Source organism: Lissotriton vulgaris, chromosome 6 (assembly GCF_964263255.1).
Source record: "Lissotriton vulgaris chromosome 6, aLisVul1.2, whole genome shotgun sequence".
NCBI lineage: Eukaryota > Metazoa > Chordata > Amphibia > Caudata > Salamandridae > Lissotriton > Lissotriton vulgaris.
Window position 1 is genome coordinate 1,493,919,098 of NC_141694.1, and position 27,343 is coordinate 1,493,946,440.

A 27,343-nucleotide genomic window follows, 5' to 3' on the forward strand; every position below is an offset into this window, starting at 1 on the left:
AATGTAACGATTTTTTCATAGCTCTTTCTTTCCCCTCCCCTTTGGTATTTGAGAATGTATCTCATAGTGAGTTTAAGAAATTGATAGAGAGTGATATGCTCTCTCCTGGGGTCTCTCCCTTTGATTCTTAGTTTGAATTTGATTTTTAACTGTATACCTTTCATCTGGATCCCTGCTTATCTGGTATGATTTTGTTTAAGAAAACTCCAAGTCCATCTTTGGTTGAGTCCGCCCTGGTGGTACTATCCTACCAGGGTGTGGATAGGTGCCGATGATGTAGCATGTGAGTGAGGCGTCTATTCCAATATCTTTGGATGCCTCAGAGGTGTGAGGATGGACCTCCTTCGAAAAGGGTACAATCCACCCCCCCTACCAATTCATTTGAACATTCCAGTTGTTCTTGTGAATGATAAAAAGAATTATACCAGTTTGCCGCTAGTTATTGGTAAGAAAAGCTTGGGTGTTATTAATGTGCAACTGAAACTCTTGCAATGTCTACTTATGAAAAATGCATTGTATTACTATGTTAACATGGTGCTGAGATACCTCTGTACAAAAAAGGGAACTTACCACTTTTAAAATTAGAGTACAAAATACATGCTATGAATGTATCCAACAGATCTGCAGTTGTGTACACCTTACGTCCTGTTATCCGTTTTAAGACACATATCTAAGATACCATTTTCATTGGGAGGAGTTTGCAAATATAGTATGCGGGGAAATTTATTTCTAGAAATTATTAACAATTTGGAGCCAATATTACACGTGAATGTTAATATAAAAATGAAGCTGAAAACTGCCTCACAATGGCCATTCTCCGATTTTGGAGTTCATCTAGTTTTAACGCAAAATAGCTTGCTTTGATCCTCACGTTCCATTTTAATTATTAGCTAGTCAGTGCCTAAAGAATAGTTGTGTGTGCTCTGTGGACAATATTGTAAACCCTGGCTCATTTATTAGATTTAGATATTATTTAATGTTGAACCTTTCCTTCATAAGAGCAAGACCCATGGGAATGTAGTGATGTATCACTTTCCTGGCAACATTTATGAAATACAGTTGCAGAGTGATACTAATTCAGACATTTTCTGCAATAAAGCTGCAGCCTGTTGAGTGTGGGTGGTAAAAGGAACCAGGGCCGGTTTAGGGCAGTGCAACTGGTGCGGCTGCACTGGGTGCTGACCTGTGGAGGGGACGCTGACTTCAGGAGGACGCTGTGTTTAGTAATAACTTATGATTGGAGAGATGAGCGGTACTTTTGCCTGGTGGTAGTGAGAGAATATGAGGAGGCGGCCATGGGGTGTGGGGCCTCAAAAATGATTGTCTCACCGGGCGCCACCAGCACTAAAGCCAGTCCTAAAAGGAATTATTCTTCGATGTCCGTATCATAAATAAATACGGTTGCTCAAATTATTTCCATTGTGAGACTTCAGTGGATTCCCAGCCTGATGACGGCGGGGTATATGTAATTCAAGGATGTGAAACTATGATGGACACCAAATCTTGAGAATGAAAACTGTAGTTACAGGGAAGTGGCTTTAAGAACACAGATGCTATTTTGTGGTATCCTACAGTGCCTGGTGGGCACAGTTTCAGGAATGGCACTATAACAGGGCTCTTGAGAATGCATATCGGAGGACACTTTCGAAAGAAAGATGGTTCACTGTATTATTGCAGGATTGCTCAAATTCTGGAATAAAGCTCTATAAAAAGAGGTGGCATTAACTTTTGCTGTTCACACTAATCTTTGACATCAAGGACCCTTTTCACTGAGCAATTAATCACATGATGTTATGCAATAATGCACATGATTTTACTATGCACCCTAGGTGTCCGATGGAATAACTGCTCAAGCTTCAGTTTTTCCACCGAAGGCTGTCCATGTGAAGTATGCCAATTATGCTATTGATAACCTAGAATACAGATTTGAAAGACAAACGGTAACTAAATTACACGTCACCATCCTGTTACGTTTTTTTTCACTCAATTTGGCATCCGTTATTTTTTCCTACCATACGCAATTCATCATGTTCGTACAACAATGTATTCTGCTGCGCTTTGCTACTTCTAAATTATTTTACATATAATTTTTTATACTTTAAGTCAATGAATGCCGGCATGGATATGCAAAACCCTGCCCAGAGTTTCATTGCATTAGAAATCTCCCGTGGGCTCCTGGGAAGAGCCCGTGACGCAGATAGCAATGCGCAGTGCAGTATTTGTTTCCATTATAATGAACAGCATTTGGGCGCCGTAATTTATTTATGAAGGCCATGTGCCCGCTGCGCCGCCTGTGGAGAGGCCATCTCGCGCGCGCCTGCAGGTGGGCCGGAAGAGCACGGGGGAGGAGTCTAAACCGCTCGGTTGTGTGAATGGCGGGCGGAAGGCTCTCATTAGGGGTGCGTTACATCTGCACCACAGAATAGCTAAGGACGACGCCATCTGTTAAATGGTGAGGGATATGACTCATTGACATGAAAACAGTTTAGCAACATTTACACAGGAAAGACTGAGAGAGTGTTTGTTTGGTTTTGCTGTTTTCAGGCAAGGGATGTCTCTACAGCATTATTCGCAATAGTTTTACTCTCAAATTAGGCGAAAATCTAAATCGAACACATAGCGCAGTCTGTCGCTTTAACTGAGATATTCCGCTGGATAAAACGATAAATTGTGTTTTGAAAAACAAATGGGATGGAGAAAATGGATACAAATCCTCTGCCAAGTGTTAACTGGGTCAAAATAGTTTTTCTAGTCTAAATGTTTACTGCATGTGTTGCATGAAACCTATTTGCATAAATCCTCTGCCAAGCACCCCGTTTCAACTAAGAACCGTGCGGTCATTCTCACCACACTGAAGGCTGACATTTTTGGAACACAGCCTTTGGATCTGATTGGCAGGAAAACTGGTACTGTGGAGCCCTATAGAACACTGCCTCTGCAATAGCCTACATGAAGATGACCTTCAGGCCTTTTAGTAGCCAACATTCTTGGAATTTGTACTACAGGTGCAATAAATTCAATTCAGTACATTTCCATATACAATTAGCAATCTCTCGACAGATCAAAAGTGGTGCAGCTGCTTGTATAAGAAAGTACAAGGCAAGCTTACATGGGGCCAAACCATGCATCCCATGAGCCCTAAATTCTACTGCGATGTGCTTGCGTCCCTGTGCTTCATCAATGGGACCCTCTGGCAACAAGCATCTGTTGATCCCTCTGATCTACTCCACAAAAGAAGCTGCCTACTCCACATGCCAATTCTGGTTATGCTGTGCCAGGGCCAGACCCAATCTGAGAAGGGTCATAGTGTACTTGTTAGCAGGGGTGGCTCCTCCGCTAAGGCAGAGGAGTGCCGCCCCACTGCGCTGTGAGCAGTTAAAAAAGTAAGAACAAAATGATAATAACAAACATTATTATCAATTTATTTTTCTGTGGCTTGTCTGGTTAGGGGTGGGGCGGGCTCCAACAGGGAAGGAGTGGTAGGCACTCACTTAAGTGTGCAGGACTGTTTGGCCAGCCCTCCTGGGCCGACCAAACGGTCCTGTGCACTTTGTATGTTCTTCATCCATGCTGTACTACAGCTCGGGTCAATATCATGCCCAGGCCCTCAGTCCCTCTCTGAGCGCCGAACCACGGCGCTCAGAGCAGCGTCGTGATTGGCTATGGGAGTCTGGAAGCCTCGGTGCTTCCTGCTCCTGGTTCCTTGTCCCTGGAAGCGGGAGAAGAAGACTGAGAGGTGGCAGACTGCTGCAGGGTAAGTGTTTTTTAAAATTATTTATTTTATTTTTATTTACCCCCACCCGAGCTCCCCCTCCCCTCCACTCCCGTTAAGTTGCGGCCGCCACTGCTTGTTAGTAGCCAAGTCTTCTAATGTGAAACAACACCAAATGTAAGGTAAGAAGGAACAGCCAGCCCAAGATGTCTTATATTTTTCCTGCTACGTGGCACCAAAGCACCTGAACTATAGTGTACCCCGATACAGTATTCTTGCAAAGTCACCATCCGTTGTCTGGAAACGCAAGCACAATAGAGAGGAATTCCAGGAGCGTCGCCACACTGCCCGCAGAGGCAAACGAAAAATAAAACGATCTTAATGCAGATCATTTTATTTTTCGTCCTGCGGCTGAGTCATGGGGTGGGGCCACAGCTCTGCAGCATGGGAGGAGGAGGGGTGAACCCTGCTGTTGCTGCGCATCAGAGTTTGGCTGGCCGTCTCAGGCCGGCCAAACCCTCAAGCACGGACATCTCTCCAACCCAGCTGTAGTGCTGGGAGATGGGGTTGGGGTTGGGAGATCAGGAGACACAGGCTCCAAGCTCCTAATGGAGCGCAAAGCCAGTGCATTTCACCCAATCCCAACGCTGCTCTCATGGTGGGAGCAGCCTCTGGATTGGCCACAGGGGAAGCTGGAAGCTTCAGCCTGTGCCAAGAGGAGAAGCCCGGGGCGCAGCACAGCGAGCAGAAGACGAGCGGGTACGTTTTTGTTTTTAAAAATTATTTTAACCCCCTTGCATTGCCGCTCCCCCCTCGCCCTCCCCCTGCTCTCCCCCCATGTTCCCCCCCTGCGCTGCCCACCCTTCCCCACCACATTTATCTTACATCAACCTCTACTGAGGAATTCCTTTTCAGTGACCACAGTTGTTTCCAAGTGAAATATGCAATGTACAGCAGGTTAAATTGCATCAGCCTATATTAAGCTGAAATAGCTACCTCCCAGGGGAAGATGAGTGTCCGCTACTCCTCCTCTTCCAGTGCCTCAACATTTGCTTCCCAAGTGGGTCAGAGAATAGGTTATCAGTGACATTATTACTTGGGATCAGTACAATTGTGTTATTTTTTTCCCTCTGCAAATCCGAAAAGGAACAGAGTCTTGTTTGACATGTGGAGTCTTTGAGTTTGGACATGCCCATTATTGGACTTGGCCCTCTCTGGAGGGTCATCCCCAAACCTTTTGCTTTCTCCACTCCCATCCTGTTTCTCTGAATTTGTGTTTTGGCTGAAGGACACTGTGCTCTTTACCACTGCGTACAAGTGCTAAAGTGCTTTTACTTCCTCCCTAAAACATGGTAAAATTGACTTACACCTGATTGGCATATTTAAATTACTTATAAGCCAAACTAAAGTGGTATACCCAATACCCAAGGCTGGAAAATTAATTGCTACTAGTGGGCCTGCAGCACTTGTTGTGCCACCCACTTAAGTAGCCCCTTAAAACATATGTCAAGCCTGTCATTGCAGTCTGTGCGCACTTTTTATACTTCCAAATAAACTTGGCAATATAAACCTTTTGCAAAGCTCATAATTCCCATTTTAATACATATTTTCACCACTAGGGTAGGCCCTAAACAGCCCATAGGACAGGGTGCAGTGTATATAGAATGTTGGACATGTACTTTTAAGTTTTACATGTCCTGGTAGTGAAACACACTTAGATTACATTTATACTACGCAAATAGTCCAAATCACTGTTATTAAATATGAAAAAATGTTGTGCTGCACAGAATTACCAAAATTTCACCTTTCCTAGATACCGATAGTTCTCACACCATTTTTGCATGTGCAAGCAAAGATCTCAAAAATGGTGGGAATTTCAGCTACTGTAGAACAATTGCTTAGGGCTTTGCCCGCCCGCCACCCTAGCGGTAAACGGGACCGTCCGCCTTAAGGGCGGGGGTCCCGAGGGTGGCATTAGGATGTGCCCGCCACAGTGGCGGGCACATCCTGTACTTTTAGAATTGTGGCGGGCGGTGCTCTCTGCACCGCCCGCAACAATGCTAAAAATGCATTGCAGCATTTGCATAATGAAAGCGACAGGTACCACGCGATGCCTGTCGCTTTCATTATGCAAATGCAGGGGGGTACCATAGGTACCCCCGTGTGCACCCCCCTACTGTGCTTCACCCAGAGTGAAGTCCGCCTGCATTACCGCCACGGAAAGGCATTGCAAAATGCCCATAATAATATGGCTGGCGGTGTCTGATAAACACCGCCACCATATTATTCCTTTTCCGCCCCGGCAGCAAGGCGACCGGGGCGGAAAAGTGGCGGGCGGTGTTTTGCTCTGCCATGGTCTCCCCGCCATTCTAATATGGCGGGGGGAAATACAGGGAATGATGGCGGGCGGATTGCCCCCGCCAGGCTGGGGGTGGCTACTGCCAGCCTGGCGGGGGCAATCCGCCCACCATCCTAATGGACCCCTTAATGTCAATATTAAGGGAAGAAGTTACACGTTTTAACCATGTGAGCCACACACATAGAGATTTTCCAGAATCATGTCTTTGACCAGCCTTCTGCTAGGGTCACCTTCTCATGAACTGACAATGTGCCCTATCCCCAAAAGCACAATGCACACACCACTCTGATGGTTGGAGTGCAGTGTCTGAAGTGATGGCTGCTACCAGGCCTCCCTGTAGCCACCTCTGTCTTTTTTCAAGCATGGTCTGGCCAACTAAAAGCTACAGCATTAAAGACACTTCAGATGTGTGCCCCTTTTACTGAATATCATCTCCTCCCTCCTGTGTGGGCTGTAAGATGTTAGTGAGTGAGTGGGAAAGACAGTGATTATCTGCATTTAGACAATGATTCTAAAAGTGATGTGATGTGAAAGACTGCAGGTATCAGAATAGAGTACAATAGGCTCTCGCTGCGGGCCAACACCTAAATAGGACAACTGCTGAAACTGTTCCCTTCTTTGTGAAACCTTTTCTGTGGGTCTCTGCGTCCTGGTGATTCCATTCTCTCTGGATATTTGGGTCTGGATGGTTTGCTGCCTTGCTTGTTAGCGGAGGTAGTTGATTGTTGGTGCTTGTAGCATTCATGGCAGTCCAGTTCGTCCGAAGATTACCAATGATCATTCGAGTGTAGGTGCAATGGGATGTTAAAGTGAGAAACCGTGATTGGAAAGACTGCAGGTGCCAGGTGACATTGGTGACTTACAGGTACCGAATATGTGGCCTCTGAAATGGATGTAATGTTAAAGACTGAAGGCTATAAATGCATAAGCTACATTACCTGATGAAACACTCTTCTCCTAAAAAACTACACACATTGCTTAATTGCAAACATCGCTAATTACGAATCTAAAATCTATCCACTGCTTATCTTTTTCACTGTATCACCTCTTCAGGCTTGTCCATCAGAAGCGTTTGTTGGAAGGCAGACCGAATTTTATGTGGGACTCAGGACAGTGAAATATTTGAGGTGATGGTGAGAGAACGAGACAAACCAATGCTGATAATGCAGGGCCACTGTGAAGGGGAGCTCTGGGCCTTGGCCGCGCACCCCAAGAAGCCATTGGCTGTGACTGGAAGCGATGATCGTTCTGTACGGTAGGTGTTAAGGTCCTCAGTCAACCTGTGGCAGCCATTTTCTTTTGATGTATATTGTGCTTGTTGTCGCAAGGAGAATCACAGATACGGTATCACGGTTTGGGCTGTAGTTAAACTAGGAATAATGTAGACATATAGCCAATTATGTTTACTTTCCGTGAAATCAGAAAATCTCTTGTGTTCACACCCTTGCCAGGATTTAACCCTATACTGAGGAAAAGGCACCTGAGAATTAACACAATTGGTTCATTCGTAGCATGTAATTGAACATTATATTGCTTTTCTTTTTAAGTCTTGCTGTGAACAGCGTTTGCTGTCCGTTGCAGGTAGCATTACATCCCATACTTTCCCATGTATAAAGGCGTTTTCATTGGATTTATTTTAATGTTCTGTTTTTGATAGGGATTCACTGCTTTCCTCCCTATTCTGTGTTTTGACTTGCCCCAGGACCATGCATTTTGTTTGGAGGTGTTGTATCCTTACAGAACTCATGGATATGCGACTACTTTTTCTCTGTTTAACTTTACACAGCCTCTCTCTTTAACCACCCATGGACGCACATGGTTGTTGTCCTCTTCTGAAGCCCTATCCATTTTTTTCTTCCTTCTGATTATCTCTCATTCTTTTCTTTCTTCCTGTTGCTCCAGATCCCCACTAGCTATGTTGTCTTCTGAATATTTTTTTCTTCAATTGCCCCTCTCTGTTCTTGCTTCCCGTTTCTGCAAATCCTTTCTTGCTCTGTTGTATGCTAAATATTTTTCTACTTTGCCACCCCTCTCTCTATCTTTCTTCCAATTATTCCAGGTCCCTGCTTGCTCCATCGTCTTCTGAATATTTATCTGCCCCTACTGACCTTCCCTTGTGCCATGGTGGTAGCTGCCATTGTCTTTGCCAATGCCGGACACTTTTATAATCCACTGGCAAAGACAAAGCTAGTAGTGGCGAGCAGCTGTATTAAAAGTGTAGAAACAATGTTTACTTATTTTTCAAGATATCCACCTCGTTGTGTAACAACTTGCGGTGTGCTGGCATTTTATATCATTACATCATACCATGCATTGGTCATTGTGAAAACATAAAAATTATTTTCTATACTTTTAACATAGCCAGCAGGGCATTGGCAAAGCAAGACCAATTTACTTTGACAGGGCATATTCTATCCTGGAATTGAGGAAGTGTGGAGATCACTCAATTTTTTAGATAACTGTTTTTAAATATTCAAGATATATTTAACATATATAACTTCATGCAAAGGTGTTGTTGTGTGTGGGGTAGTATAACCACAATAGCAAAAAATATACTTTAATGAGAATCTAGAGTGGTACATTCCGAAACAGAGAAAGTTATCACGTTGGTTTAAGGTACAATCTGCCAGTGAGTCAGAAGGCCAATACCCTCTATATCTACAGGAGACAAACATACATAACGCAGGCAAATAAATGATTAAAGTAAACCTGTGAGATATAGTTATGCTGCGTATCTATAAATACATCTGCCATTCTGCCCAGTCAGTTCGAGCATCTACCATAACTGTGAAAAGGTATAATCTCAACCTTGTCGATTTGGAGTGCTTGGTGGAATATGCTGTATCCAACCACATCGCAAAAGTCTGATGGGAAAGATGTTTTCAATCTAGAATAAATGTCCTGTATATTGCAAATGTCAAGGAGTGTATTAAGAGCTGTCTAAGGAAGAACGTTTAAAATGTACATTAATTGAACATAAGTAGGACATAACAGGGTTCACCACTATTTTTCTCATAATAATGGGACACTGCTTATAGAAAGGAACACATATCTGAACAACAGAATAAGTTGGAAGGGTATAGTGAATACAGTGCTTGAAAAAGAAATCTGGAAGTGTAGCTACTCACTAAAGAGTTACAAAGTCAATGTCAAGCTTGGTGTTCACTAGCAGTATGCCCGGTGCAGGTTCTGCTGAGCTGCCCAAATCTGGCGCAAGGAAAACAAAATAAATGTTACAAAAGGAAATCATGTTTAAAAAAAGACAAGGCACACATTAGGCCACAAGTCCCTGGCACTTGAAGGGATCTGTTTTTTTATCTGTTTTATTTAGAACATAATGCTTGGGCAGAATGCTGTCACTCCCACATAACTGAGTGAAGTGATTCATTGCTAGAAAACAAAGGTTAAGGAGGGTCAAGGGGACTATCTTTATAGACCTACCAAACTCAATACCCCTAATCAAACTACAATCAACAAAAAGAGTCGGAAGGTCTGTTAAACGACGTAGCTGAGTCTATGAAGTCCTAATGAAGTGATCCTTTTGGATTGCACTGAACCAGGCCGAATGGTCACAAGACACAGATATGTGTGAGATATCCTATCAGCCCACCCATTTGGCGGAGCCTCGTCATGTAGGACACCTACCCAGGGTGGTGAGTCCAAGCTCAGTGAATTGGCCAGACATCACGCACTACTGGTTCAACATGTAAAAGTGTCCGTGCCACTGAATGGTGCTGAAAAAGTGCAGTGCAAAACAGGGAACAAAATAAGAGTGATCTAAAATGACGGTCGAGGCAAAGAAAAATATGTTTAATGAAGATATTCACCAAGACGTCAGATTAAAAAGAAGTGTATAACAGTGTGAAAAAATCACTGTGATGCTTTGCTGTGTTGTGAATTAGGCCAACATGTTTCTGCCGAAGGTGGAACTACACCGGCATTCTTCAGGGCCAACTGAAACCAGATGTTGCTACTGCAAAGGTACACTCAGACAATTAATGAACAAGTGAAACAAAAAAAGGACAGACCAACTAATATGTTTAAAGATCTGTCCACAACTGTTGGTGTGGTCATGTAGACCATCCTACCATATCCTCCAGATCAGAAGATGATAGAGGAAGTACTCCTGAAAATGGGAACAAAAAAAGACAAAAAAAGGTTGTCCATTTTACAATCATAATAGACTATTCACGAAATCAGAACCAACATATAAACTCAGCTAGGCAAGCCCCTACTAGGACAGCCTCATATTATACAGGTATCATATTAAAGTAACCCATCAGTCATTGCTAAACATAAATTTCAAAAAAGTATGAAAGGACTTACCCAGCAGTATGTGGGAGTCAAGCCTCACCTCACCCGGCAACGGCTCGGATATTGAGGCCCCGCTCTGTGCACAGGAAAAATATACTATGTCATCCTGAGTGGACTCAGAGGTCTGTAGTCAATGTCAGGTAGTGCTGCTGTGCATATGAAAAAACTGGATGTGTACCTGCCCTTACCGAACACAGTCCCATGGAGGACAAGGAGTGGACTGACTAATAGACAAAGCCTGTGACTAGTGGCTGACTAGCGCACTCACCCTAGAATAAGCACCCCAAGAAATCTAGTGCCTATACTATGGTCAACAGTTAGTTGTATACTCCTAACCTCAAGTAGCCAAGAAACACATGTATAAAATAAGGCTCAGCGAGTATTGAGGAGAAGTGGGTCAAACTAAAAAACGACCCCTGACCTGTAATCTTCTGTGTGAGTACAATGGGTGGAATGAACCTAGTACTATCTCCCTACTTTGTAATTAAAGAAAGAGTGGCAAGAGCTCAGTTGTTAAGGCTATGGCTAAAAATAGCGTCTGCCTATAAGGAAATAAACTGCAAATGAGCTGTACATGAAAAGGGGGTCACAGCAAACTCCCAGAACTAGGCAGTGTGCATCAAATATGGCTACTCACCTCTCCGTCGGTACCCCTAGGCAGACACCTAAGCCGAAGGGGAGGCGACGCGGAGAGGTGAGATACATGTCTTTATACCCCCTGTGATAGGGTAATCGGGAGCAGCTGTGTACCTATCACCGCCGCCCATGTAGCGCGGACGTGTCCTTTGCGCATGCGCGGCTAAGTGGCGCTACACACCGCTGTGTATACAGAATCGGGCATGCGCGATACGGTACCTCTAACCAGTACAGACGAGCACTAGTAGAGGAGCGGCGCATGCGCTGATGAAACCCGGGCTGCTGTATAGAACGCCTCGGGATCCTTGATAATGCGCGCATGCTCAGTTGTGCGAAACCGCTTCTGGTTGTCCAGGGAAACCGGTAAACAAGCAGAGGGCGTAGTGCTCCTTCACTAGGGTAAACCAGCCAGTCGCACCTAGAAATCGAGGGGTTGACAGTCGGCGGCCACATGAATGACATAACTGAGTGAAGTGATTCATTGCCCCATGTTGTATACTGTAAGGTCTGGAAAGAAAATTTAAATTGCACCACAAAAGACCAATGGGTGAAGAGGGCTGACCAAAAGCACCATGTATTTATGTTTGTAGGTATGTATCCTTTCGGAAAAACAAAAGGTCCTAGCTAATGCCAGATCTAAAAAATGAGGAGAATAAGTTATCTGGCTTTTGACAAGGAACTGAAAATACAGACACAACACACACTGATTAATCTAAAGGTGGCAAAAACATAATCAAGGTTATCATATTCCAATAAATTACAAAGCTTTAGCTAAAACATTGGGTACAGTGTCTCCACCTCTAAGTTTAACCCTTTAATGGCTCATCTAATTAAAAAAGAGGGCTGCGAGGACCGACTGTGGCATATAAAAAGTTATTATCCCCAGAATCAGACTTCATAAGGATAAAAATTTAAATGTTTCTGGACTCAAGGTGACCTTCTCTAGCTAACACGACACACGTAAGAGCCTAAAGTGAAAGGAGATGATGCTCAATTCCCTTAACGGCTTGATGGGGGCAATACTGGCTCCCAAATTTGAACATGTATGTGTACGTTTACCAAGATGAATAGGCCTTTGGTGGCTGTGATGCCTCATCAACTCTCAGCATGTGCAAATTTTTCGAGGGCTGTGTAACATAATGGGATGGCAGAGATATCAACCCCTGAGCCTTCCCACAAGACCTGGCAACGGTAGCAGAGAAGTAATTCTCCAACTGGTCATACAGTGTGCCTGAGAGGAAAGAACATTTTTCCCGAAACCTCTTACACCACCCTAGTATCAGACTGTAAAATATATAGGGTGCCTCATGGTAGAAATATCAAAACGCATCTAGATGGACAAGTCAATATGCAGAGCTTGTCTAGGAATGTAAGACTAGATGTAGGCAATACGTTTGGTAGAGCATTATCATCAAAGTAAGCTTTGTTAGTAAAAAACAGACAGTTCACAAACCACTTTAATCTTTACTTTTAATCCCAGTGGAGCAGAAACTCATCTTCAAGAGTTTACAAATCACATACAAGCTATGCTGATCCAGAGGAACCAAACACCTAAGATAACTTTGTGCCACAATAGATCAAAGACCCACCCGCAACATAGGCTCCACAGTAGAGGGCACACCACACCTTCAGCATTACATCAGACGAGATGCAGAGGGAGGACTTGTGAAACATCTGGCTGTGTTCTATGAAAGTAACTAAGGCCAGCATTGAGGCTTCAATTGGGCCGCTAAAGCTTACATAATCCATCACGCTTTGTTGATGGACCGGCTGCAGGAGATCGGGTTACAGGGCTCGGCCTGGAGACTCCTAAGATAATTTCTATCTAACCCGTTTCAGCAGGTGGCGTTGGGGGAATTTGTATCTAAACCTTTGTCATTACCATGTGGGTTCCTCAGAGGTCCTCACTGAGTCCGACACTATTCAATATTTATGTTTCCTCCCTCGCACCCCTTATTCAATCCTTTGGGTTTAGTCTGACTAGTTATGCAGATGACACCCAAATAGTGGTGTCTCTTCTTCCAGCTGAACTAAAAAGTACGGCAGTCCGATTTAAAGATTGCATGAATGCAGTGGGGACATGGATGGCCCAAAACTGCCTTAAGTTAAACTCCAATAAGACGGAGGTGGTATGTTTTGGGAATATCCCAATTTCTGGACGCCAGAATGGTGGCTAGATACCCTGGGTCCTCTTCCTGAACCTAATAGGAAGGTTGAAAATCTTGGGGTGTGGGTTGATCAGAAGCTTAATTTCAAAGACCAGGTTAATTCAGTGGCTTCTGCCACGTCTTTCGCCTTGAGGTCCTGCAAGAAAATTCTGCCTTTGCTACCGACTGAATGTCGTAAAACAGTGATCACAGCTCTCACTATGTCAAGGCTGGATTACTGTAATAGTCTGTACTTTAATATCCAGGAAGGCTCATTGCAGAAGCTGCAGCTCTTACAGAATGCAGCTGCTAGACTGCTGCTGGGCATTCCTAAATATGCTCCAATAGCGGAAGAGATTAGAAAACTACACGGGCTGCCACTCAGGAAGCGTACTATGTTCAAGGCGATGTGTCTGGTCCATAAGGCTCTTTATGGAGTAGGGTCGGCCTACTTAAAAGAACGTCTTTATTGGTACACGCCAAGCTGATTACTACGTTCATCTGATGCCAAACTGGTTTATGTGCCATTTGTTAGAAAGGCCACTTGTGGTGGGAAAAGCTTTGTGGCACATGCAGCCAAAGCATGGAACAAGCCTCTCCTCTGGCTTAGAGCTATACCGAAACTCTTTACCTTTGGAAAACCTTTACAAACTTGGCTGTTTACGGAATAGTTTACTAAGTATCATGTTACCTGCTGGACCCTCTGGAAAGATTTCACATAGCGCCAGGACACCCATGGTTAACAGTGCGCTCTATAAATGCTATAAATAAATAAATAAATAATAAACAGAAACCAGAGCCAGAAAGCAGCATTATGTCATTGTGTAACTGTAAAGTAATAGATGCTGTGCAGTTTCATTAATGCTATTATGCCTTTTCAAATGTCACTGCTCTGATGTGGCTGGCCAGCAGCATGCAGTGTTTTAGACATCTCACTGTTTTCCACTCATCCTTGTCATACCTTTAATGGCTTGTTTGTTTTTGTTGTGTAGGTTATGGAGCCTTGCTGATCATGCCTTGATTGCTCGCTGTAATATGGAGGAGGCTGTGCGTAGTGTATCATTCACCCCTGATGGCTCCCAAGTAGCTCTGGGAATGAAGGACGGCTCCTTCACTGTTCTCAGGGTCAGGTATGTCAAAACATTGCTTATTAATAGAGTTTCATGGTTCGTTTAGTGTACAGAAAATGCGGTATCATGTTGTTTAGTTTCTTTTCTCCTTGAAGTTTTAGCATATGCAGCCATGATTTGTTTAAAGAAAAGTAGAACATATAATCTCCAGATCTGGGGTGCCAGGAGATGTCTACAGCAGTCTCCGAGGCATTCTCTGTACAAGTATGCCTAAGTCGTATACAGCTAGGCTGGATAGGTGTTAGGCAATTTTGATGGATAAACAGATTTGAGGGGACATTCAAATAGTAAACAGACATTAACCCAATGACATTGTAAAAGGCTGGTGAGGTTGCTAAGTTGATTTGAGTAGGTGATTTGGGACACTAGCCAATTGGACTTCCCACGACCCATGCCTGCACTGGCCCAGGTTAACACCTCGAAGAAGATGCTCTAGCAAAGAGGTTGTAGTCAGATGGCAGACCTCATCTTATTGGGCTTGTCGTTTCCCTTTAAAGTAGTTGACTATCACCCAACAATGGGGACTGTGCCTAGACACTTTTTCCAGAACCTAATATCCTTCTTACCTCAATGCCAGAGGTTATCAGGTCAGCATGTAAATGGCAGACTGTTCTACTGGTTTGTAGGATTCTTACATAATCAGCGGAATCGCTCCTGTTCAACTATTATACATTACTAAGGGCTGGAGTCATAAGAGCATATAATCTGGCCTTCCGTATGTGTGCAGGTTTACACAGATGGTTATGTGGATGGGCTCTGAAAGGGGAATTTAGGACCTCATCCATGATTATGTCCAAGCAATTTAAACCTGGGTGAAATGGAACAGGAGCAACCTTTCTTTAAATAGAGCCAAGACAGAGATTTTCCAAGCTGTCTCTTCTGTGAAAATATGCCTACCCTTTATTTGGCTTGTAGTGCTTGGGCCAATCACCTTTACAGAGCATTAAACATTGGGGTTTCCTTCTCTAGGGATTTATCAAACATAACAGCTCTCTGAAGCATTCAGTTCCTGGAAGTGCGACTGAGACTGTTGACTGAGGCTGAAGAAAATGCATCCCACACCTGGCTATGCTTTTCTGAATATCAGTGCATGCAAACCTAGCAGTAATGATATAGAGAGAGTCTGAGCTTCAAAAGCAAGAATCTATTACTCAAATGTGCTGACACTACATTGGTTTCCAATCATTAGAATAAATGAAAGTATGATGTGTGAAGGCTAATCAGCATTGCCACACACACCCTCTCAAATACTTTGCCCAGGAAATCTGGTCTTTTTTACCTTTACAGCGACTAAGGTCTCACTTGTTATGCCTTAGCCACATGTTCGCTTTTTAAATGGAAATCTGTTTTTATTCTAAATTGCTGCAATTGTCACTCTGGCAAATCAATCACCTGAGTGCACTGTTTCTGTGCAGTTGTCCAGATATGGGAGTCTGACAGAAGGAAATATGTAAGCAATGTAGATCTAACGAATTGCATGTGATTTGAGAGTGTGTCTCTTACAGCCTGGGTAGCATATCATATTCTCAATGTTAAAAATGTCATTAAAACAATAGTTCTGGACATAAAACATGCGAATAGCCATAACAATAGAGTTATATGATACAATACTTAATATGTTACCATAGTTTGACTGCCACATTTTTTAAAACCTCTAAGTGTTCCAGTTGACCACAACTGAAATCATATTTTAGAACTGTCCATAAAGGGGTCACATGAAACTTTTAAGGGTTGCATTAATGTCTACAACAGTTGAATATGCCTGAAGAAGTTCCTACTGGTGAGGAACGAAACATGTTGTCTGGAAAGATGTGGATGTAAATTTGGAACTAATTATTCGACTAAATGATTCAGACAGTTACGATGACTACAGGATGTTTTTTTATGGACTGCTTATTGTGTGTGTTAAAAGAGTATAATATTTGAACTGGGCATACCAATATAGACATATTCACATGTTTCAGGTGGCCTGATGATTTATTGTGATGAACCTCTTGATGAATTTATTTACTGCATTATTCAAAGCATGCTCATTGATGTCAGGATTGAAGGCTCTTTGTGAAATAAGCAGAACGCTTGATCATGCCTTGAGGGAGGCCCATTCTTTTGGTGTAAATTGATTAAGGAGTGATTCTCCATCCTTAACTAAAATATATGTACAAGAGTCAAATGTCGAAAGGACTTATCACATAATAAAAGGTTGAAAGTCGAGGGAATGGCCTCAGTGGATATTCCACGGATAATCCCTAGTCTCTGGCATAACTATAAAACTAAGTTGCTGCCAAAACCAAGATCAACAGTATGCTTGTTGACCACCACAAAGTAATGAGTGACTACTTTCACCTCTGTAACAAACGCCCCATCCATTAACTTATCGCCAGGTAGAGGCTGTCTGTCAATGAATTCCTCATCCTTGATTAATGGCCCCATCATTGGCATCTCTGATGCCATCTTCAGTAAATACTTTTTTGTATCACCCCCTCATCACAATGAAAATATTATCAAATACCCTGTCAAAAATAATCAAAAAAGCTATGTTTTACAACAACAGCACTGTCATTACCTACCTCCCTGATGACCACAGTGTTGTGTGTCACTGCTCTAACGTGTATTTTTGTGCTGCGTACAGTACAGGCCTGGTTGCAAGTAACACATGCTGACTTGACATTGCTTTTTACATTCAAACACCGTGCCTAGGAGCAGAAGGTAGACCAGTTTGTTGTCTTTCTTTCTGTAGTTAATAGAGGAGTACTTGGGCTGCCATGTTTTTTCCAACTTGTGCTAACAGGCGCAAGAAGGAAAATGTAAATATTTGGGTGCATGCATTGTTTGTAAGCATGGCAGCTGAAGCAATAGCTATGAGGGAGAGCCCTTTGGGGCTTAAGGGATCTATGAGTCATGATCCCAATAAACTTAGGTTAACAGGACAGCTGCAGTGTTCTCTAAATCCTCTAAATCAGACATGTGCCCACCAGTTTCTACAATATCAGTCATTCAAATATCGCCCAAACTCGATCCTTCGAAAATTGCCCACACAAACCCTAGAGATGACAAGTAGAAAGGCAAAGGATAAGAGATTGGCTCTCAGACTTCATATTTTCTACCGAGACAAAAAAATAAGTTTACCCAAAAGATGTCAAAGAGTACTCTTTCTTCCAGCATGCATGTCACTGAAGCAGGGACTGCCCAGGGATTGCTTACAGTCTTTCCATGTTTTGATGAGTGGAGTCTACAAAAGAGTTTAGACACCTAAATGCCTCAAATGCTTTATTTAGACGGTGCACAATGCCCAGAAAAGCTTTCAGGCATGCCAAGGACTTTGGCCCCTGTTCTGTTGCTGTCTCCACTCCCCATTACTCCTTGTAAGTTCTTAAGACTGACTGTACACATATCCAATGGAGTGCGGGTGGGTTGGGTGGAGAGGTGATTCAGGTGCCGCTCGCTGATTGAAAGCGCTCATACCTTGGATTGTGGAGGACTGTGGAGGTTCTTATCACTTGCTGACTTTATGTGGGTCACTGCTGTTTGGTGTCTAAATCGGGACAGCGACACGATACCACAGGGATTATGGGACTGCGAGGACCAGCATTCCCGGTTGTTACCAGCTGGTGCCTCTTCCCGTAATCAGCCCGCCTGCCTGCCTGCATCCTTATAATGCCTCGGGCCCCCGCTTCGCGGGAGCCGCTCCCTGATTGAAAGCGCTCATACCTTGAATTGTTGAGGGCTGTGGAGGTTCTTATCACTTGCTGACTTTCTGTAGCTCACTGCTGTTTGGTGTCTAAATCGGGACAGAGCCACGATACCACCGGGATTACGGGACTGCGAGGACCAGCATTCCCAGTTGTTACCAGCTGGTCCCTCTTCCCGTTATCAGCCCGCCTGCCTGCCTGCATCCTTATAACGCCTCACGGCCCCCGCTTCGCGGGAGCCGCTTGCTGATTGAAAGCGCTCATACCTTGGATTGTGGAGGACTGTGGAGGTTCTTATCACTTGCTGACTTTCTGTGGGTCACTGCTGTTTGGTGTCTAAATCGGGACAGAGACACAATACCACCGGGATTACGGGACTGCGAGGACAAGCATTCCCAGTTGTTACCAGCTGGTGCCTCTTCCCGTAATCAACCCGCCTCCCCGCTCTATATAAACAGGCTCCTCCCACGTAGCGCGGGAAGTGCGCGGGACGTGCCCGGGCGAAGTCCTGGCCAAGGGCGGGCCCGTCTGAGCCCGTCCGAGGACGAACGAGGCCGGGCCCGGCCACCCCACTAAAGCTTCGGGTGTTGTAATGTGTGTTATCTATTGCATTTTATTTTGGGCAGTATTTTGTATAACTTTTGCTTGCTTGCCAATCAAACAGGATTTCCAATGGCGCTACGCTCTGGGAAGGGTAGAAAAGTTACACTATCCACTACTGGGAGGTGGGGGGCGGTCACTGGGACAATAGATCAATTCATTACGAGGGCAGCTGCGGTAGTGGAAAAGGAAATAGCCCTAACAGAGAAGCGCTTGTCCCTAAATCTCCTAACGGGGAAGCGCTCGTCTCTGGGTACAATTGGGTCTGCAGTAACTCCGGTTCACGTAAGACACAATGAACACCCAGGTGTTCTGAGCCCTAGTTCCAGTTTAGTCTTAGTAGGGTTAGATAGTCCGGTGGCAAATACCTCCTTGAATCTGACCACCGACAGCACCATTTCTAGCGGCTCCCGGAGAAGGCTAGCCAATTCGCATTCTTCACCTAGCCCCCCTATCAATAAACAAAATCCTGACACAGTAGTGGGTAAAGACACTACGTCAAATCTAGTTTCTGGTAAAAGGAAAAGAGGGGAAGGTACTCAAAAGGGTGGATCTGCAAAACTACCAAAGCAGAATAGTTCTAATCCTGGGCCACCATCCTCAGGCCAGCCCTCCAGCTTGAGCACTAATATGCCCCAACCCCATCAACTACCCACTCAAGGTAACGCAAATGAGGGGCTTATGACTGAAATGGAAAAATTAATGAAGTCACTGATGCTACTCCTCTTGGAAAGAACAAAAATGATAAACACCAAACTGGAGCAACTTGAAAATCTAGTTCTAGCAAACTCCAGTTTGTTAAACAACATAGTGAAAGGTGGTGAGGGTTCTGAGCATATAACGCCCGCAGGTCAAGCCCAAATACCCAGAGGGGGTGGTAGGGATCCCCAGCCAGCAGAACCTGATAGGGTGGAAATTCGGGTCTCCCAGCTTCGTGCTGAGATGTGCCCATCAGAGAGTGTTCCACCAGGTACTAGTAGGGAGGGGTCCCAGGGGCAGGTAAGGTAGCTAGCAAACAACCCGCACTGTATAAACGGGTAGCTGAGAAGACGCCAAGCACGATAACGCAACCGGGAAATGAGGGAGTTAAACAAAGGCTGCCCTGTATTGACCTACCCATAGAGCCCATACCTTATACTGTTATTTTGGCTGGTGTTCCCGGGCTTAATGCTGACAAAGAGGAATCCCATAGAGAATTGAAAAATAAAGTCTCCCACTGGCTCAATAAGAACAGAACACTCCCAGTTTTTTCTAACGTAGAGATCTTAAACGTTAGAAGGGTGAGTTGGGTGGGTTGCAGGGTTAAAGATATAGAGGGTGATTGCGTAATTGTGAACTTTAGAGACCCATGGGTTGTTGAGTACATATGTCACGATGCTGGGTCCGGCAGACCAGGAGACATTCAATCCCTAGGCCTTAACTACTTTTACGTACGAGTGTGCAGAGGCCAAGCAAATCATACCTATATGAATTGGGCAAAGAGACCCCACGGTGTTAATCCGTTCGCCAGGGTTGAAACTCACATCCCTTTGGCAAATAGTTTTATTGCTCTTACAGATCTGGAGGGGGTAGATTGACATGAGAATATCCCGACAGGCCATACAGGGACTTATCCACGGGGCAAGGTTTGTCATGATGGATGTTACTCTGGGGAGATGAACCACCTGGAGGGAGGATTATTTCGGGATGGTAACTGCCCTGACCGTAGCAGAGGCTCCTGCCTTTCTACCGGGTTAGCCCCAGTGCATCCTGGGGTGTCTACCCCGGTGATGGCAGGGGGAGGGTGGACAGGTGCCCAAGGCTTGGAAAGGTTGGCCATTGGAACCCCAGATTGTGGTGCTCCCAGTATGGGTAGTATGGAAGTGGGGCCAAATTTGATAGAGCCAGCTCTAGACCAGATGTCTAACGAGGTTATTCCCCATTTGCTTAAAATTGTTTCCTGGAATATAGCAGGGCTGAAGAGCAAACTTTCCATATTAGAGTGGTTGGACTTCGTGGATGATCATGATATTCTGATCTTTCAGGAAAGCTGGGCCTTGGACCCTATATACCGTCAGGGGTATCTAAACTTCTTCAAACCTGCCATTAGAGGTAATAAAGGTAGACCTTCAGGTGGTTTAACCATCTGGGTGAAGCAATCTCTCTGCTATAGGCCGATTGAAGTAATGGTGGACAACCCGGATATTCTTGTTGTAAAGCTAACAAGGCCCAAACATGTTGAGATTACTATTGTTAACATTTATGCTAGAGGACAGCCGGGTGGGCGAGGCTCGGGAATGACAAACAAGCTGGATCTTGTCTTAAACTCTGTCGGGATGGAAGGACTTGTGCTTATGGCAGGGGACCTCAACTGCACATTCGAACCCCTAAATCTTGAGGGGGAAGATATTTTTGCAGATGAGGACGCACAGTGGAACATCCCACACCTTGATCTAAATCCAATCAAGAAATGGACAGAAGCTGCCCCACAGTGGCTAGGCTTCTGTCTTGAAAGGGGTATGAGAGCGGTAAATGGTTGCTCAGTCTCTGATAAGATGGGAAGGATGACATTCGATAATGGCACCAATACTTATCTTATCTTATCTTAAGTGACATTTATAGAGCGCACTGACACCATAAGTTTCCTGGTGCTGAAAGAAAGAGTGCAGAGATTGCGAGGGGCGTACTAACCAGTCGAATAGACTACATTGGTATTTTCTTGAGGACTTGAAAATATCTGCTCACCCAGAGAGTGACCATAACCCATTATTACTTAGCCTAAGACTTGATGGCGGCCCGGTGAGTGTTAAAGCTACCGCGATTGCCACAGCGGATGCTCTGCTTACAAACGATATGCGTAGGATTCGGTGGGTAAGGGTAGTCAATGACCCTATGACTTTAGTTAAGATCTCTAATGGGGTCTCCAGTACCCTGAGTGCCCTACACGCACTGGAAAATGAAGGGGAAATCATTGTGAAAGCAACGACACTTCACGAGCAGCTCTTTAGGGAATTGAAATCTCATTTTTCCAAATGCGGCAAACCCAGTAAGGTACCAGCTAAAAGACCAAAAAACAACTGGTATAATAAATCGTGCCGCAGGGCCTATGGTTCTTTGGTGATGGCTATAAAATCGAGAATCTCTGAGGATATCAGGAGAGCAAGGGCGGCCTACAGGAAAACACAAAGACAGGACAAAAAGGAATGGGATGACCTCCACTGGCAGGAATTACTTGAGGCAAGCAGGTTGAAAAACCAGACCATGTTCTGGCAGATAGTTAAATGGGGTAAGTCCGTAGAACCTCAAGTCCCAGTTAACTATGTGACAGCCGGAGACTGGGTTGATTATTTTGAAACCCAGTTCAGGGGTCTAATTGCAGAGGCTGCATTTGTCCGTGCTCAATTTTTCTCAAAGCTATTGACCCCCAGCCACCCACCGGTGTTTGATAGAAAAGATGTAGAGAGTAGACTTAGGATGGTCCAAGGAGGTAAAACACCAGGGACGGACTGCATCCCGGCAGGTAATGTAAGGCACCCCGTAAACGGGGTGCCTTACATTACCTTTCTGGCCAATGCTATTGTGAAGGGGGCACCGATCCCAGACTCTTGGCAGGGTGCCGAAATATTGCCTATATTTAAAAAGGGGGACCGAACGAAACCGGGGAATTATCGGCCCATATGCTTAATAGATGCAATCCAGAAAATCCTTGCTAGGATGGTGCTTGCTAAGATCCAGTCCTGGATGGATTTAGAGAACATCCTATCACTGGCGTAACGAAAAGTGAGGGGGCCTCCCTGCACGGTACTTAGGGGGGCCCCCTCCGGGCTCAATCAGGAGCTCTCCAGCCCGAGTGCTGTGCCAAGGGGGCCTCTTGGAGCTAGGGGCCTCCCCGCACCGGGTGGGCTGCGGGGGTCTGTGTTACGCCCCTGCATCCTATCCCCATTACAATCAGGTTTTAGATCCCGTGTTAGCACAATCGAACAGGTGTTTAGGTTTATATTAATTTATTGGAAGGCTGTTATTTTGGGTGGTGGTACTATTTATGCAGCGTTCGTAGACCTAAAGTCTGCCTTTGATTTAGTTCCCAGAGCTAAGTTATGGGATGCCCTAGGTAACATGGGGATGCCACGAGAACTTCTTGATATGTTTATTAGACTTTATGAAGCAAACTTTGCACAGGTCAGATGGGGCAAGCAAGGACATGTCACAGAGAGATTTCCGGTGACCCGTGGTGTTCATCAGGGGTGTGTACTTGCACCGACCCTGTTCTTGTTTTTCATCAATAGGGTGGTGCATTACTTTGCAGCTTTCCCAACAGACGCCTCAACTCTAGGTGGCACTAAGTTTCCGCTACTTATTTTTGCGGATGACACCTTAATTCTATCAAAAACTCAGAAGGGTCTTCAGTCCGCCCTTAATAGGTTTGAGGAATTCTGCCAATCCAATGACCTGCAGGTCAACGCATCAAAAACTAAATTTATGGTTCTGGCCAAAAATAGGTTACAGCAGGGTCACGTTAGTATGAATGGCTGTAATCTTGAGCAGGTTAAAGTCATGACATACTTAGGGGTTGTGTTGGAAAACAGGCTCAGCTGGAAACCCCAGCTTGATGTACTTGCTCTTAAGTTCACCCAGCTAACAGGGTGTCTGATCAAGGAACAGTGAACATCACTGACTAAAAGGATAGGTCCTGCCTTAAAAATGTATAATGCCAAAATAAGTTCAGCGATCTTGTACGGCGCGGACTTATGGGCTTCAGCGGATTTATCTTTATTAGTTAAAGTCCAAAATAATTTTTTAAGAAACCTCGTTGGCCTTCCCCAATCTAGTCCCTTGAAGCCGCTGTTATTTGACTTGGGTTGCCACTCTATAGACGATGTGGCCCGTTTTAAAATAGTGGCTTTGTGGAGGAGAATTGGGACAATACCTGAACTGGCACTCTTTGCTAATGAAATTTTAGATGTCAGATCTGTGTTGGGCTCGGGTAACATCCCATGGTTCAGAAAAGTAAGATCTCTTCTAGAAAGCATGGGCCTGAGCAACCTGTGGTCAGACCCAAACAAACACGTCTTTCCCTCAAAAAAGAATTTCAAAGCATTATATTGGTCCTCTATGCGACAACAACTCATTGATCAGACAGATGCCGCCTCTTTGTCCGGTAGGTTCCTGGAGCACAAACTCGATCCCGCTCTAGAAGAATATTGGGACACTATCACCAAGAGTAGCAACGGGAAGCTATACCACCAGTTTAGGGTTGGGCCCCTTCCTCTAAGATCTTTCACCTCCAAATGGCGAGGACAGGCTAATGAGTTTTGCCCTTGGTGTAGGGACCAAAAAGAGTCCCTTGGCCATTTCTCCTTTGTTTGTCCTGTATATACAGCCCCCCGGAGAAAATGGCTAAAACCCATCTGCAAAAATATGAGCACGAGGGTGGGAATGGAGGCCCTGCGGGTTTTGAGGGTTGATACATCCGTCCCAGTGGTTTTTGCAGTTGCAAAGCTTTTGGGTTCGTCGTGGATAGTCAGAGCCAAGTATACCTCAGAAAGCTGACTAGACTGATTCAATCATGTTTTTATATAGGTCATTGTACGTCTTAAAGTCTTATCTATGACATACATACTGTTATAGCATTTTTGTTACCTTGTGGAATTTTATATAACTGTGTTTTGTTTTTTTAGGCTAAACTTTTTTAACATTTGTATTTATTGTGTGATATTGTGCCTTCTCTTATTGTCCCGGTAAAAATTATTAATGGTTGACGATAGAGTTAAAATGATGATGTCTTTTATGATGAAATATTTCGAATAAAGACGTATGAACCTGAACCTGACTCAGGTGATGATGACGATGGTGGCTGAGAACCCGAGGATGATGGACAATAAAGACTGGGAGACTAGGCCCACAGATCAACAAAGATCTATTGCAATCATATCAGTGGAAACATTACATAGTGCCCCATGATGACTCACTAATGGCACTGCTGGTGGAACCTCCACTGGATTAGCTAATGAAATTCCACTGGCTCAGGGAGGACACCTCAAACACACTCAGCCATCCAATGCATTCTACAGAGAAGCAGAGCATCTTGTTTGATTTAAGCCATGATTTACGAGGGCCCTCAAGTCGATTCTCATGCTAACTTGGGAATAAGGGCTACTACTATCAAAAACTCCTGCTTCTTCATCCAGTGTAGTAAAAACATTCCCAAGATATTTGCCTAGTGAAGCCTATCACATTAGGATGGGATATTGATACCCCTCAGAAACATTCAATAAAGTCAACAGCAGCATCTGCTATTGTGGTGTCAAAAACCCCAGTCATCTTGTCGTGAGTGTGGCACAGCATTGCTCATTTTATATAAACTAATTCAGACTACAGAGGTCAGAGGTAAAGAGCAATCTTTTTGAAATTATAGGCATAGATTTGCACATTGTTAAGTCTGGCTTTAGGCAGTTAGCTTGTGCATTTGTAACCCATGGCTGCAAAGGATGACTTAACAGCACTTAATCAACATTATGTCAAAACAGTATACTTTCTATATGATGTTCAGACCATCTTTAGCATGATGACCTGAACACAATTGAGCTGTGCACGCCACTAAAAGTCATTGATGCCTCTACTGGCATCAAGGTGCACTTCCATTTCTGGCCCGAGAGGTTGAAGGCAACCATCTTACAGGGACGGATAACAATACTAACCGTGTTCCAGAGGAATAGCAGCAGGTGCTGGACATTTGCAGAGCAGTGTCTCAGAGGATCAACTGCATATTGAAGCCATAAAGCAGGGCTGCTGTAGGGCTCTGAAACCACTTTTATTACGCTGCGTCTCATGCCCCTATATGGTTTGTGCTGTAGTGCTGGATAAGACTTAATTCGGACATGTTGGACTATAAAAGATCTAGTGCTTGAGAAGAAAGTTGACTTTAACTATAGTTTCCCAAGTGTTTGTATCGGTCATAGCTTCACCTGCACCTCCTTATGTTGAGATGCATACAGTATAACCTATGCACTTGTACTGCCCGATGTGGGGCATGGATCATGTGTGTTTTCAAAAATAGAAAAGCATTTACCACCCATAAACCTTTCAAGTTTGAACTTTCAGTGTTAACTGTAGGCCTAAAACAGTACAATGTTATACTTTTCTGCCCTTTTTAAAGATCTAGCTGCTCTGCCTGATTTGTTTGCAAATCCCCACGCAAATCAGAAGAGATACAGCCTAGACTCCACATCCCCACCCATTGAGTCAGACCGGTGTTTACACTTTTTCATGTATATTTGTTTGTTCATTTTTGTTACTCTGTCAAACATGGTAAAGATTGCCTGAATTGGGATATAAACAGAAAACAGAAAATAAATAACGTTCATGCAGACACATATTAATAAAATAAAATTCCAACGTTCATTCTCTTGCTATATTGTGTCCTAACCCACTCACAGTGGTTCAATACCTTTTGGATAGAAATCCATTCATATATGAACACAGCCACCAATTCTGCATTCTTTCAGGATTAAGTGTTTAGTATTTAATAATGTTCAATGGAAGGACATACTCTGCTCACAAACTTGCTTTTCTAAAAATATTTTTTTTCCAATATATAGGCTTTCCAGGTTTCACTATGAAAAGGTTTATCTTCTGCCAAAGTACGCATGATTATTAGTCATGCAACTGCCCTGGGTATCAATATAAGTCTTTGCCTATCTTTTTTCTTTTTTTTTTTTTAATTTTTGAAAACCTTAATTTGAGAAAATGAATGCATACAAATATGGGCCTACAACCCGGGGGCCGGCCACGGAGCAAAACTGGAAAGCACCATCGTCAATTAAAGGCACAGAGTGGTTAGACGATATTACCCAGCGCTGCAAGTCAGTATTATCAGCTAACTAGAACCACTCAACACAGGATTAGAGGAGGTTAATTTTATATATTTAAAGAATAAAGGATTGGTCGTATAGATAGCAACCTGGAGTACATGGCAGGGAATAATCCAACTGTTTTGTTGCAGTACAACAGAAGAGCAGTAGTCAGAAAGGTCCATAGCATGCAAAACATAGGTCCGTTTATAATTCCTCAATGGTAGTGTCCACGCCCAACCACATGTTCCCAGAGACTAACTGAACAGCAAACCCATCAGGGAAACAGATAGGCTGCAATCACTATACATCCCAACCCCAGAAATAAGAAAACGAGAAAACCAAAGAAGAAAAGAAGTAGGGGGACTCCACGTTATTGTACCCGCCCCTCAATGATAATGGCAAGCAATAATACAAATAGCGAACGTGCTTGGGGGCGGAGCGACAAATCAGGAGAAACAGTGCCATGAATATCATGTGTCGTAAAATACATATTCCTCCCCTCACTGTAACTCACCCCACGGGGTTACAAACAGTCGTGGAGACCCAAGATAAGGATACAAAAGAGCCATAGAAACAAAGAACTACCTAATAGACCCTACTCCACCCATCCCACCCTGCACCCCTGCAGAAGGCTACGGCCTACCCCCCCAGCAGCGTGCCTGTCGCCCTAATGATGAACCCGAAATATAGAAAAAGAGAATATAGGGAAACGGAAAAGGAAAGGGAGAAAGAAGAAAGAGCCTGGGGAGAGGAACCAGTAGCAAATGGTACGGCCCCCGCCCACTTACGCTGTGAGTAATACCCAAAACGAAACTGGCAAGTGTTCAGCCACACGCAAATACGAAGGAATCAACAAAGTATCACAATGTAAGGCAGTCCATAACTCCATATACCAATCAGTAGTCCTCCGAAATGAACCGGGTT

At 44.2% G+C, this 27,343-nt stretch overlaps 1 protein-coding gene across 1 annotated transcript in view; it reads left to right on the forward strand.

The window, feature by feature from the left end:
• EML6 (EMAP like 6) overlaps positions 1 to 27,343 on the forward strand; it is a 748,837-nt gene that overhangs the window by 206,397 nt on the left and 515,097 nt on the right. The window contains exons 7-8 of the mRNA XM_086927650.1: positions 7,125 to 7,326; positions 14,161 to 14,298. Of these exons, the coding sequence (XP_086783776.1) occupies positions 7,125 to 7,326; positions 14,161 to 14,298 (340 nt within the window). The remainder of the gene's footprint in view (positions 1 to 7,124; positions 7,327 to 14,160; positions 14,299 to 27,343) is intronic.